Source organism: Podarcis erhardii (assembly GCF_964252035.2).
Source record: "Podarcis erhardii genome assembly, chromosome: Z".
NCBI lineage: Eukaryota > Metazoa > Chordata > Lepidosauria > Squamata > Lacertidae > Podarcis > Podarcis erhardii.
The window spans coordinates 26,724,484-26,739,942 of NC_138504.1; the positions used below are offsets into that span (position 1 = coordinate 26,724,484).

Consider the following 15,459-nt stretch of genomic DNA (forward strand, 5'->3'; position numbering starts at 1 on the left):
TACCTCTTTCTGATGGTACTTTATTGCTACCTTTAGCTTTGCCAAGTCATGACATTTCTGCGGGTCTAATTCTTCGCTTTGGTCATCCCTGTGGTTCAAGATGATTTCCAGCTCCCTGGAGCTCCGTGCCTGGTCCAGAAGGTCTTTAGCAAACCTCTTGCACTGCTGTGAAAGCTCCTCATACTCGGCCTTGAACTCATTCTCCACTTTGCTGAGCTCCTTCAGCTCCCAACCCAGCCGGAAGGCCGTCAGGATCGGGTCCTCACTAGATAAGGCAATCAACGAAGGGCTGGCCAAAGCTTTGTAAATATTCAGCCTTGACCTGGAATGCCTCAGGCTGTCTACTTCAGAACTGGAGACGCATTCCACACAATTGCATCTGATCTGGTGCGGGCGCGGGATCGTGACCCGTCTTTGGACTAGCAGCTTGATGATTTCATAGTTGTTGGTGTGAGCCGCCAGCATTATGGGGGTTATATCAGGGGTGAACTCCGAAAACTGAGTGTCCATCATTAATGTGGGGACCTGCACAAAATGAATAAATGAGTTAAGATCTTTCTTCCAGAAACCATATAAATCATGGCAGATCAGGAGCATACATAATAAAGGACATCAAAAAGATATAAAGGACATATAGTATTGTGCTGGGTTTTGTGATTTTATGTCTCAGTATTTTCCTGTGCGACACCCAGAGAGCAATAGCTATCAGGCATCTAATAAATTTAGAATAACTAATTAATTCATTCATTAATTGGATAGTCTGTCCCCAGGAACCAAAACCAAAACAACTAAAAAGAAACAGACTCTAGGTTCAGCCTCATTTTGAAATAGGATAAACAAAACTGGCTACAAAATTAGCAATTCCCCACCACAATTATCTCCAACGGAGAGAACAGAACTGAATGCAAGATCAACACCTTACTTTCTATTCTGATGAGGTGGAGAATATTCTCAGAAAATGAAAAATATGCTATGATAGCATATTTGTCCACCTCAACAGAATAGAAAATAATGTGTTAATCTTCAGCTCCATTAAGCAAGGACTAGTTTTACAAACCAGCATTCAGGTTGCATGTACCACTAAGTATTCTCAAAACCACAATCACATGTACTATCCTAAAAATGCCTGTAGAACTCCTTTTAATGAAAAATTACACCAAGAGTTTATCCCCTCAAACCATTGACCTTTGCCTCATTGCAGACCACTATCCTGACTGGATCAAGCATGAAAACCCATGTGGGCCAGAGGCAGACATTGCTTCCCATGGTGTCCAAATGGCTCCCCACGCCTAGACTGCAAAAGTGTATGTGCAGGAGAGTGTGTTTTGTGGTCTTTTTTCAGAACATTTGGGGGCACATAGAAACTGGATGTGGCATAGATCCTTTCTTTCTTTTTTAAAAAAGCATTATTTATTTAGCTCAGTTGCTGCAACACCAGTTGGCTGGCATTCACATATACCTATGTACTATGCCTTCCTTGGAACATGCTATATCAGGATAATAGCATTGTTTTCAGAGGCATTGCTGTGGGGAGAGATGGTGGCCATACTTTCCTACTGGAGCCAACATCTTATTTTCCCTTAACAATACTGCTGGCAATAACTAAGAATGGTGCTTGTAGGTGCCTAGTCTTTCACTCTACAAATCATCTGTCCAGTGGTCTGCATTCTGTGCCATGTCAGGTGCCTGCACTTCAATTTGAGGGTCTCTCCTCTTTCAAGTCAAAGCTATACCATCCCCATCGCCCCCGAGTCAGATTGAGATCGCCAAAGTCACAGGCTTGCTCTTTTTCAGCACTTTTCTGTCTTGATACAGCCCTGAACTTTCCTATATATTATAGCTGTGTAGGTCCTATGGGCTTTGCAATAAGTGAGGTTGTTGCAAATATTGCCTGCAGAACACTGTCAAGCTCTGAGTTTTGTTTTTGTTTAACCCAAGCAGCAAAAGGTTGTTTTTTTTTTTTTAAAAAAAAAAAAACTGTTAAAAGCTGTATTTGAGGCTGTTGGGGCTTTTAAAAATTATTATATCCTACATTCCTCTTCTTTAACTCCAGAGCTCTTAACAACATTATAGGCAGTGTTCTAGATAGCCTGACATTGTAAGGTCTGTGATTGGACACAAACCAAAGGCTGGTGTGAAGCTGCAATTTATTTATTTTTAAAATACATACAAGAATACACAGAACTTAGCCACCTCTTAATTATTTTGAGGTAAGAAAAAGGAAAGTCCTCCCTCTATCATAAAGGATAGTGATGGAAAGTAGATTCCTTTTACTTCCGCTACAAAAAGCTCCTGGACCTATTGGTCTAACATTTTGCAGGCTAAGTCCACTGCAGAGAGGCTCCTGTGCCTTTAAATTCTATCCACTTTGGCCAAAAAAGGGAAGCGGTAACTTGAGAAAGAGAAGTCTTTAGGAGCTAGCTATTTCCGCATTCCTAGTAACGCCATGGGTTTAAAACAGATACTGAAAGAATGGGACCAATGTGCCAAGTACACTGCAGACTAACAGGCCATTCACACAGGACAAGGAAGTACAAAATCTGCAGACTGAAGTCTTCCCATAAGACTCATCTTTCAGTCACCGCTCACTTCTGCCAGTATCGATAATGTTATACCAACTTTATATGCCTCCAGAGAGGTTGGACTGAGTTCCCAACACCTTCCAACAACAGCCTGGGCCTCTAGCCATCTCAACACCAAGCCCCCTGAAGACCTGAAGGGATTACTGTAGAATATTCACTCAACACTTCAGTCAATACTAAGTTGATTTGACAGAAGCAGAAGCAATGTCTGAAGTAGCTGATGAAATTAAGAGACATTTCATTACCAGGCAGCTCAAAGTTCAGAGACAGTATGATGTAGAACAGAGAAGATATGGAGTTCAGAGTTCAAAATGCCAGTCCTGGCAGGTGCTCATGAGGTGGTGCTTTATCTTATACTGGAGTCCAGTTTATACATCCATTTTTTCCATGGGATGCATTATTAATGTAGTAGTAGTAGTAGTAGTAGTAGTAGTGGTAGTAGTAGTAGTAGTGGTGGTAGTGGTAGTAGTAGTATTGGCACAATGGGATTATTATCCCTGTAATACTGTGGAGAAGAGGTATTCTAAATACTCCAGAGAGAACCATACTGAAATTCAATGCACTTTGAAAAGCACTTGTAATTCTATAGTCTGTTGCTAGGGAGCATAATGTGCACATTTTGCCATTCATCTTTTTGTCCAAAATGTCACAGAGTTGGAGAGGATCTTGTAGGCCATCCAGTCCAACCCTCTTCCCAAGGCATGTAATCTTAAACTAGAGCATCCTTCTATAAAGACCTCCGGGGGAGAGAGTCCATCAACCTTCTAGGTTTGAGCTATGAAACCTGTTGGCGTACCAGGTGTTGTTGGACTCCAACTCCTATCAGTCCCAGCCATCATAGTGAACAGTCAGGAATGGTGGGAGTTCTAGCCCAGCAACATATTTAGGGCCACATGTTCCCTAGCCCTGCTTTGTTTGGACAGGTCTTAGCATCAATAAGTTTTTCCCAGTGTTCAACTCAAAGCCTATTCTTTTGTACGTTAAGCCCATTTGATCTAGCCCTGCTCTCCAGGGCAGCAAAGAACAAGGACACATCCACACTCTACATTTAGTTCACTCTTATGCCACTGTTATCTACTGCAACAATCACAGCATCCCCAAAGAATCTTGGGACTTTGATAAGGGTGCTGGGAATTGTATCCTTGTGTTGGGTCTCCTAACAACTGTCAGCATCCTAAACAAACTACAGTTCCTGGAATTATTTGAGGAAAGCCATTACTGTTAAAATGGTATAAGAGTGCTTTAAATGAATGGTGTAGATGTGACCCAAGCCTCTCCCATCCTGCAGTTCCCAACAACTGGTATTCAGAATCATACTGCCTCCAACATTGGAGGTGCAACATATTCATCAGGGCTAGCAACCTTCTCCTCCATTAATTTGTTTAATGCTCCTTTAAAGCCCTCCAAGTTGGGAGCGAGTTCCAGAGTTTAACTGTGCTCAGCATGAAGAAAGATTTTCTTTTGTCTGTCCTGAACCACCCAACATTCAGCTTCACTGGATGTCCGCATGTTCTAGTGTTAAAAATATCTCTGGGATTTATCAGACTGGAAGCTTCACAGCGCATGGGGAAATGGCCAATCAAAAAGTCTACGCAGCCCTTTTACACTCTTATTGTTCTCTTGGTGTTAAGTTCAAGCTGTTATTTAGAAGGAATTGTTGCCTGAACACCTCTACTTTAAAAGGTAGGGGGAGGGACGCTTGAAAGAGAATGAGATGTAAATAGTCTAAAAGCTGCCGGCACCACAGTACTGTGCTATTAAGCTATCAACGTACCTTGCAGCTAAGGCTGAGGCTTTAATGTATCCCCTGTTGCGGCCTTATTATCGACATCTGGTGCTCAGAATGCTGAAACGTAAGCGCACAGCAACCTTTCCAAGCAATTCCATTTTGTAACCTGGCAAGTTCAGTTTTCTGCCAGCATCGACAAATATCCACAGAGCTCAGCACATCACCTGACCTCTCCAACCAAACAGCCGCATCTCCTTGAAGTGTGACTAATTGCAGGTGAATGCTGCACACATTTGCCTTGTGACTGTCAAAAGTACTTCATGGGAAGCACTGTCAAAAAGATCTCAGTGGCAGCAGAGTGCTATTTTATCAGTAAAAATATATAAATCGCTGAGACTTGGGATGTGCAAGACCTATTCCTTTATTTCATTGGTTTCCCCTCCCGTTTCCCCACAGCCTTGACTTGCTGCTGAAACTCAAGGTTCCTCGGATATATTATTGATTTCCAAGGGGTGGAATTTGGATGCACAATAAAGTACAAATTGCATCTAGTTACTCCACTGCTCTTAATGGGATGCTTGTTTGGATTCACATTTTGATCCACATTCAGGTGCATATTTGAATGTTCAGGTGTTGCCGTTCTACTCCCATTACATTCATTTGGATGCACCTCCCAGTGTACATTCTATGGAGAGTCTTCTGCAGAACATCCCACTTCAGCACCTGAATCACTGAGAAGAGAAGTGCCTGTGTTTCCTCACCCATTTTAGCTGTACACCTAAAAATACAACATATAAGAACCTAAGTAGAACCCTGCTGGGTCAGAAGAATGGCCCGTCATAGTAGAACATCTTGCTTTCACAGAGGCCAACCAGATCCCCAAGAGAAGCCCATAGGCAGAGCCTGAGCACAACAGCACCCTCCCTACCTGCAATCCCCAGCAACTGGCATCCAGAGGCATCTTGCCACCCAACAGTGGAGGTGGAATATAGCCATTGGGACTAGTAGGCATTGATAGCTTTACCCTCAATGAATTTGTCTAATCCCCTCCAAATCAATTATACAAATGAGCATTAGGAGTCCCTTTGGGGACCTGATGATTTTTAATCTACCCATTATCACCACCTTTTGGTATAAAATTCCCAAGGTTGCTTATAAATACCGTAATATTAAAACCAAATGACAACAAATAAAACCATGGCATTCCTGCAGAATCACCAAGAGCCATTTATCCTGCCATTCCCCATAAGCACCTGGATGGGGTCTCTGCATCCAGACTGGTAGCCACAGACAGAACCATCACCCTCTCTGAATTCGTCTCATTCTGTTTTAAAGCCATCTACTTCTGCTTCATTGACTATGCAAAAGCCTTTGACTGTGTCGACCACAGCAAACTATGGCAAGTTCTCAAAGAAATGGGAGTGCCTGATCACCTCATCTGTCTCCTGAGAAATCTCTATGTGGGACAAGAAGCTACAGTTAGAACTGGATATGGAACAACTGATTGGTTCAAAATTGGGAAAGGAGTACGGCAAGGATGTATATTGTCTCCCTGCTTATTTAACTTATATGCAGAATTCATCATGCAAAAGGCTGGGCTGGATGAATCCCAAGCCGGAATTAAGATCGCTGGAAGAAATATCAACAACCTCAGATATGCAGATGACACAACATTGATGGCAGAAAGTGAGGAGGAATTAAAGAACCTTTTAATGAGGGTGAAAGAGGAGAGTGCAAAATATGGTCTGAAGCTCAACATCAAAAAAACGAAGATCATGGCCACTGGGCCCATCACCTCCTGGCAAATAGAAGGGGAAGAAATGGAGGAAGTGAGAGATTTTACTTTCTTGGGCTCCATGATCACTGCAGATGGTGACAGCAGTCATGAAATTAAAAGACGCCTGCTCCTTGGGAGAAAGGCAATGGCAAACCTAGACAGCATCTTAAAAAGCAGAGGTCCGTATAGTTAAAGCCATGGTTTTCCCAGTAGTGATGTGTGGAAGTGAGAGCTGGACCATAAAGAAGGCATATTTCTGAAGAATTGATGCTTTTGAATTATGGTGCTGGAGGAGACTCTTGAGAGTCCCATGGACTGCAAGAAGATCAAATGTATCCATTCTTAAGGAAATCAGCCCTGAGTGCTCACTGGAAGGACAGATTGTGAAGCTGAGACTCCAATACTTTGGCCACCTCATGAGAAGAGAAGACTCCCTGGAAAAGACTCTGATGTTGGGAAAGATGGAGGGCACAAGAAGAAGGGGACGACAGAGGACGAGATGGTTGGACAGTGTTCTTGAAGCTACCAGCATGAGTCTGTCCAAACTGCGGGAGGCAGTGGAAGACAGGAGTGCCTGGCGTGCTCTGGTCCAGGGGGTCACGAAGAGTTGGACACGACTAAATGACTAAACAACAACAAAGATGGTGGCCCTTACCACACATTGTGGAAATGAATCCTCTAGCTTAACCATGTGCTGCAAGAAGAAGTGATTCTTTTTGTCTGTACTGAATCTTACTCTGACATTCAAAGACCTACTGTATTTTTCGCTCTATAGGATGCACTTTTTCCCCTCCAAAAATGAAAGGGAAATGTCTGTGCGTCCTATGGAGCGAATGCAGGCTTTCGCTGAAGCCTGGAGAGCGAGAGGGGTCGGTGCACACCGACCCCTCTCGCTCTCCAGGCTTCAGGTAGCTATCCGCAAGCCTTGGGAGCCCAGCAGGAGTTCCCGCCGGGCTCCCAAGGCTTGTGGATAGCAGCCTGCATCCTGAAGCCCGGGGAGCGCTGCACAGCGCACCCCAGGCTTTGGGCAGATATCCGCAAGCCCTGGGAGCCCGGCGGGAACTCCCGCGGGGCTCCGAAGGCTTGCGGATAGCAGCAACCTGCGCAGCGCACCCCGGGCTTCAGGCAGATATCTGCAAGCCTTCGGAGCCCCGCGGGAGTTCCCGCCGGGCTCAGAAGGCTTGCGGATAGCAGCAAGCTCCAGGAGCGAGCTCCCGCTCCTGGACCCGTTCTCGGGGCTGGGGTCGGGGGAAGCTTGGGCTTCTCCTGCCCCAGCCCCGCGGCTAAAAAGGAACCAAGACAGCGAGCGGGATCCATCCCGCTCGCTTTCTTGGCTTCTCCCAAAGCCACGCACAGCCTCTCCCGGCTGGAGAGGTTGTGCCTGGCTAAAGAGGAAGCCAAGACAATCAGCGGGATGGATGGATTTTTTTTTCTTTATTCCCCCCCCCCCAAAAAAAAAACAACACACTAGGTGCACCCTATGGTCCGGTGCGCCATATAGAGCAAAAAATACAGTAAATGGTTTGGTTCACCGATATTTGCAAGGAAATATTCTGCATAGTAACCTCATCATGTTCAAGGATTAGTGGATGAAACCTTCATGATGGTCCCTCCACATTTTGAGGTATGTGGCGTGGGGAACCGGAAACGTTGTTTTTCAGTGTTGGCTCTTTATATGTGGAACTTCCTCCCTTCTGTGGTATACCTGACCCCTGTGCTCTATGGCTTTAGGCAGTTAGTCGAGGCACCCCTTTTTCAGGAGGTGCTTGGGGGAAGAGAAAGTTGATTGCTGCCAGTATTAGTAACTGTCATTCAGTGATCTGCCAGCACATGCTGTTTTGGGTTGTGCAATTTTTATGAATTTTTACTTATTTGACTTGTTGTAAACTGCCCGGGGGCTTGTGCAGACAGTCGTACATAAATAATCTAAATAAATAAAAATAAACATATCTCTCAACATTCAGCTTCACTGAATGAGAGAGTGAGGAAAAAAAACTACCGTATCTCTATCCACTTTCCCCACACTGTGCTATATTCAATTTCCCTCATTACCTGCCTTTTTTCTACACTAAATAGCATGTTTGGAAATATGTGTATAATTAAATTACATTCATGAAAGAGTCAGGATTAGCTGGATTACCCCATAGGGTACACTCCAGGGTTGTCTTCACATGATGTGTAGAGCACTGTAAAAAAAGAAAGGTCCAGGAAAAGTGTTCTGACACAGAGCTTGTTTGTGACTGCTTTGGAGCTGATGGGGTGGAGGGAGGGCCCATTGAGAACTTCTGAAGCATAGTGGCTTAGGGTATGAATTGAAGGTCAAGAAGCTCATAAGTCAAATCTTACCTTGTTCACAAGCCTTTGAAAAGTTCTCAAACAGTCTGCCCATCTACAGCCTACTTTATATGGTTATTGTAAGCATATAGGGGGGAAATGTAAAAACAAAAACAAAAATCTGACATATTTGTCCTTCTAGTTCCAGCTCACTGAAACAGCCATCTGTAAATGTGTTTGGGTAAGCTTTCCCTCTCTTCAGACCTTCTGGCAGTGCATGGACAGCAGAGGATTCAACAACAGGGGTGGCAAGATTAGCACACAGCCCAGCTCTCTTTCCACTAGGGATGGCTAGTGCCCATTAAGACTGGTGGGACAGAAGGAAGGGAGGCCAACAATAGATAGAGACATAGCCAATGGCAGGCAGATCCACCCACTGACCAGTTGTAAATTAGAAGACAGGCAGGTGTAGGCTGGCTGGTTGAGAGCAGACAGAGGTTGGTGGGCTGTGCCCCACTCATTGTAGCAGACCTATCTCAATTGCTTTTCATGTGATGTCAGTCCTACAGAGTGTAGATCATAATGAATCAGGATTCCATATTATTATTTTTCCTGTTGTGCCCTGTTTTTTTCACCCTCTAATTCTGAGTGAGACTAATTAGGCTTGCGGTAGACCACATACAATAAGCCATGCTATTATGTCTATTCATCCTTTGTCATATCTCCTGTTCCCCCCTGCTTAACTAATAGACTGACCTTGTCTGTCTATGCATGGGGGCAGGGGAAGATAGGTAGCGATAGAGACTTCTCAGCAGAGGGGTCATTTCAGATTTTGAGGAGAGGGGGAAATACAGTAGTGGTAGAAGTGTGTAATTCAGCAGAGTCCACAGGCCAAGACTAGTTATATTCAGGATCAGGTTGTGATACATTGGTGCACTTTCAGAGTATGTGCAAGCCTGAAAAAGATGATCATTTGCAGCATGATCCTATACATATCTAGCAACATAGATACGTATGAGTCAGACGTTTGGTCCATCTACACTGACTGACAGTGGCTGTCCAGAGTTTCAGGCAGGAGTCCCTCCCAGCCTTACCTAGAGATGACAGAAATGGAACCTGGGACACTTTGCATGCAGGGCAGAAGTAAGCTCACTGAGTTCAGTAGTGCATGCTCCCTAGTAGGTGGGTATATGATTGTAGCCTTAGACTGCAGTTCTATACACACAATGCTGAAATAACTCCTATTGAACTTAATGGGCTTCTTTTTGAGCAGATGCTTATAAGATTGCATAATGAATTGTTTATAACAGCAGTTATTCCGTGTCAGATGCACCCCCATTGTATATGATCTGACACATTTGGGGGCTAGAGGGGGAAGAGGTGCACTCTAAATGGAACCCCTACTTGGTCAGAAAAGACATGGCACTCCTTTAAAAAGGTAAAGGGACCCCTGACCATTAGGTCCAGTTGCGAATGACTCTGGGGTTGCGGCGCTCATCTCGCTCTATAGGCTGAGGGAGCCAGCGTTTGTCTGCAGACAGCTTCCGGATCATGTGGCCAGCATGACTAAGCCAATTCTGGTGAACCAGAGCAGCACATGGAAATGCCGTTTACCTTCCCACCGGAGCGGTACCTATTTTTCTACTTGCACTTGACGTGCTTTCGAACTGCTAGGTTGGCAGAAGCTGGGACCGAACAACAGGAGTTCACCCCGTGGGTGGCGCTGTCGTCTAAACCACAGAGACTAGGGCTTGCCAATCAGAAGGTCGGCAGTTCGAATCCCTGCGACGGGGTGAGCTCCTGTTATTCGATCCCAGCTTCTGCCAACCTAGCAGTTCGAAGGCACTCATTTACTACAACATTAATCTTGGACTTCAGTGGAATCCATTTCCCTTTTGCAGCTTCCTTCCCTGTTATTTAAGGCGATTGTACGGCTGCATATTTGTAATCTTTTCTTTTGTCTTCCCCTAGTGCTGTAAGTTAGAGACTTACAGGGGAAGCATGTAGGTGAAGACAAGTCAGGGTGAGTAAATAGGCAAGGTAGGAAAGGTCAGATCCAGCAGCCTAGCCAAGTCAGGCAAAGCCAAGTTAAAGCAGGGAAAGTTGGGCAAAGGCAAGGGAAGTCTTGACAATAGCTTTCCTTAAAAAAGGCAAACAAAAACAGAATGCTGTTGTTGTTGTTGTTTAGTTGTTTAGTTGTGTCCGACTCTTCGTGACCCCCTGGACCAGAGCACGCCAGGCACTCCTGTCTTCCACTGCCTCCCGCAGTTTGGTCAGACTCATGCTGGTAGCTTCAAGAACACTGTCCAACCATCTCGTCCTCTGTCGTCCTCTTCTTCTTGTGCCCTCAATCTTTCCCAATATCAGGGTCTTTTCCAGAGTCTTTTCCACCTTCTTTCCCAATATCAGGGTCTTTTCCAGGGTCTTTTCCACCAGGGTCTTTTCCACCTTTTCAGGGACCCTTTTCCAGGGTCTTTTCCACCTTCTCATGAGGTGGCCAAAGTATTGGAGTCTCAGCTTCACGATCTGTCCTTCCAGTGAGCACTCAGGGCTGATTTCCTTAAGAATGGATACATTTGATCTTCTTGCAGTCCATGGGACTCTCAAGAGTCTCCTCCAGCACCATAATTCAAAAGCATCAATTCTTCGGAAATATGCCTTCTTTATGGTGCAGCTCTCACTTCCACACATCACTACTGGGAAAACCATGGCTTTAACTATACGGACCTTTGTTGGCAAGGTGATGTCTCTGCTTTTTAAGATGCTGTCTAGGTTTGCCATCGCCTTTCTCCTAAGGAGCAGGCGTCTTTTAATTTCGTGACTGCTGTCACCATCTGCAGTGATGCTCCAAATGAGCCCTGCTAGCTTCAATTCTCTCCTCCTATGGTAGTTATCAGAAGATGTTGTCTCAGCATGGAGCTAAACCCAGCTAAAGTTTTATAAGGGATGACAAGGTCTGTAATTTAGTTCACTGTGCCTTCCTGGAGGAGCAGGTGGAGTTGTTAAAAGCACTTTGCCAGCTTTTGCAGTCTCTGTCCTGCAAGGTTGGCAAGATGGACGTACTGCACAGGGCACATCTCCGGCATCTAGGCAGTAGGACAGTAAATAAGATACTGACTTCAAAAAGGTAGCCTGAGTCTTGCCCTCATCAGAGTCATCCACTGCACACAGTAAAATCCCAGGGTTGGGGCCATGACAATAAAGTAAGGACAGCATATAGGTCAAAAATTATAATACTTCTGGCATTTTTGAGGGCTATATATCGTGCCTTGACAGTTTGCAAACACAATTTTCAGTTAATGACTCCCCTGGTTGCAAAGCCATCATTACGAAGAAAAAGCCTTTGCTGATAACACAACATCTGACAAAGCATGGTTTGTAAATTGCTAATTCTCGGTTCTTAACAGAGCATAGATCCATGCTGCTCTGACAGGTTTAGCTTGTGTTTAGGGCAGCTCCTTTTCCTTTTTAGTTTTTTTCATTTTCTTTTTCATTTTCTTTTTACAGAGACAGAAGAATACATTATTTTACTCCAAGAACTGCACAGTTCTCCCAAGGTTATTTTCAATGAATGACCTGAATAAGATTTCCTTTTCTTTTCTTTTTGCCAGTTCTCCTGACATGAGCTGTTGAGCAGGAACCTTCAGAGAATGACACAGTCAGATCTCATGTTAAAAAAAAGAGGACAAACCTTTTTTTTAGAAATGTTAGCAGCTCTGCATTCAATTATTATTTTTTTGCCATCTGTACACAAAGTGGTTTATTATTATCACACTCATCTTTATTCTCTGAAAGTAGTTTGACACATCACACGACTGAGTCCAGAGGGGTTCAAAATGATATCATAGCAAGCTAAGGGTGTGATCACACCATCATTTCTTGTTAGACACCAAGCAGGCTTCAGACTCATGTTTGTGCCGTTTTGTGCCGAGTAACAGCCTAATGACTGAAACCTAAAGATACCTTACCTGAGTACAGATTTACTCCCTTTAAAGGTTTGCATTTGAGAATGGGCCTTAAAGGAGCCTCGAGATCTCACACACCCACTCTTATTCAGGCATGGTGATTCTGTTCCTACTTTGCTTCTGTGAGACAATTCATGGTTTACTGTTTCAACCATACTAGCAAAGTATGTTTTGTGCTTGCTATGTCAAGCAGGATTGGATACCAGAATCAAACACTGGTGACCACTCCTGACTTGCAGGATAAAACAAAATGGTATGCTATGGTTTGCCTCAAAACAAGGAAATCACCTCATTTATTTAAATTTTGTATATTTATTTAAACAATTTTCATACCATTCAACAACAGCAGTCTCTAAGAGCCTATATTCTAAGGGGGTATATGTATGAGCCCAAGTTCCATTGAAAGTCCGTATGTGTAGTGCCTAACCATGGCTTGGCATTACATTTGAAACAAGTCCATGGGTCTAATGGGATTCTTTATGCCCTTTCGTAAGCAAGGTTGCTCCATTCATTACACCATCAAGGAACAGCCAGTGCCATCTGTACTCATTTGGATTACTATTTTGAGAACTGGATCTTGTTGCTTAATCTATCAGTATATACAGAGTCTTAAAATTCAAGAAAGGTTTATATTGGGTGGTTAACTGTAGCTTTATGAAACAATGTACTAATCTGTGGCATCTAAATGAGTCATGTTGTTAAAGTCTCGTTCCCTCTTTCTCTTCAGTCCAGATCAGACATAGCAATCTCAGTCCAACAAACCATGGTTTATTGGACTAAAAGTGAACATGGTGATCATACACTCCCCTCTGCGCCTCCTTCTCTTTTCTCACATGTTGTAATGAAAGACTTAAGGGTTACTTAAACCAGTTCCCCATTACATCTGACAAGAAACAAGGGTGCTCATTCTACTTTCCAGTGGTCAGTCCTATACTGAAGGCATCCTCAATGGCTACCTAATCCAAATCTAGGATAACATCTACACCACACATTTAAACCATATTGAACTGAAAGCATATGGCTCACCCCAAAGAATCCTGGAAGTTGCAGTTTACCTCTGACAGAGCTATAATTCTCACAACCCTTAACAAGCTGTAGTTCTTAGGATTCTTTGGGGGAACCCCTTGTGATTTCATTGTAAGGCATGGCCTAGTTTAAAGATTCAGAAGCCCTAACAAGGGAGGGTAGAAATAGAATTGAAGTTTAAAAGTAGTTGGCACCTGGGCAGCAGATTGAGAACTCTGGCTACTGTCTTCCTCACTACAGTGAGATGTATTGAATTTATTTTTAATTGACAATATTTTTTTTCTAAATTTGCATTCATTCACCTGCATGTACATAGCTACATTTTATGCAAATCTGTGGCCTTTTTCGCCCTCTTTTTACTAGTGTATCTACACTCTTTTGGGGGCAATATGTAAGCGATTAGCTTACTATAAACCAGGATACAAAATCAGAATCAAATCTGAAGCAGGACTTTTTCGCCCTTGCAGGTTTTTTCCCCCAAAGGAGGAGGATACAAAAAAACCTAAAAGACAAAACGAACCATTTGTGAGCTCAGCCCCAGGTGGGACACAAAGAAAAGGGCCTCTCTGCTAGATTTTATACAGCAGACAAAGGGCTCGGAGCCAAGACACTCATACAAATAGGTGTGTTGAGAATAAAAATTGACTGGCTCTATGTGAAGTGGTAGCTTCACTGCTTGCAGCTCAACCTACAATAGTTGCATTTTTAAAGCGTTGTTTAAAGTGGGTTAAAATAAATCCTTAAAGAATACACTATTTTTGTCCCAGATTTCGACGATAGTGCAAGAACGATGAGGAAAGTAAGTTGGGAAAGAGACCAGACATTGTCTATTCATATTAACTAGTTTGCTTACGCTTTACTTTTGCTGCTTATACAAGTGTTTAAGAGAGGAAGTATACTTTTGGAAAGATGTAGCAGGTGTACCCAGGGCATCAGACAATGGCATCGGAACTCACCCGGACATGCTTTGTTCATTTGTGCATTTAAGAAATGTACTGGCACTACATGATCAAAAGATGTCATATCTATTTATTGTTCAGACTGTGATCACAGTTTCTTTACTACTTGAGTTGCAAATACGCACGGAAGGGTCTAAATTCTCATTATCTCCACTTCAGCAGTGATTTTGGAGTTCCTCTGGGTTGCTTCTTGAATATGCTAGCATGCTGCATTGCAACTGTCAGAAAGGCAATCAAATTGTAGGAAAAAATAGAAGAGGGACTGGAGATAACCTAAAACTGAGCTAGCTGACATGGTGACCTCAAGTTGTAGCTGGACTACAATTCACATCATCCCTGATCACTGACCTTGCCTGCTAAGGATGATGGGGATTGTAGTCCAAGACATCTGGAGGGCACCACATTGGCTATTCCTGATATGTTTAAATCAAGGGTTCTGAGATGTGACATATTCCTTACTTGGAGTCTTCCTGTAATCTTGGATTCTGATCATGTCCATCAGAATGAAAGCAGATTGTTTGTTGTGTGTGTGGGGGGGTGTCATTTAGCAATTATGATGTTTTCTTCACTTTATCTGTATTAGGACATAAATGTGCAAGCATTTAAACAAATTAGCTCACGTTTTTCAGCTACAGCCATATTAATTATTTGCTGTAGGAGACACAGCAGCCTTAGCTATGAAGCAGATACATGTACCAGGAACTGTAACCTTGTTCACACATCATGTTTTGCTACGAAAGATGAAAAAGCAATCAATCAGTCTTAGAAAGACAGCTCTGCACATATTCTTGGTTTTCAATAAAGCAGACCAAGACCCAGATAACCTGTGGATCCAGTCCAAAGATCACATCCATTTAAAGCAGGGGTAGGCAACCTAAGGCCTGGGGGCCAGAGGCGGCCCAATCAGCTTCTCAATCCAGCCCATGGATGGTCCGAGAATCAGTGTGTTTTTACATGAGTAAAATTTGTCCTTTTATTTAAAATGCATCTGGGTTATTTGTGAGGCCTGCCTGGTGTTTTTACATGAGTAGAATGTGTGTTTTTATTTAAAATGCATCTCTGGGTTATTTGTGGGGCATAAGAATTCGTTCATATTTTTTCCCCAAAATATAGTCCGGCCCACCATATGGTCTGAGGGACAGTGGAC

At 43.5% G+C, this 15,459-nt stretch overlaps 1 protein-coding gene across 5 annotated transcripts in view; it reads right to left on the minus strand.

Annotated features, from left to right (window-relative positions):
• TRPC5 (transient receptor potential cation channel subfamily C member 5) overlaps window positions 1-15,459 on the minus strand; it is a 172,693-nt gene that overhangs the window by 84,956 nt on the left and 72,278 nt on the right. For all 5 annotated transcript variants that reach the window (XM_081846960.1, XM_081846957.1, XM_081846959.1 and 2 more), the window contains one exon: window positions 4-525. In XM_081846960.1, the coding sequence (XP_081703086.1) occupies window positions 4-525 (522 nt within the window). The remainder of the gene's footprint in view (window positions 1-3; window positions 526-15,459) is intronic.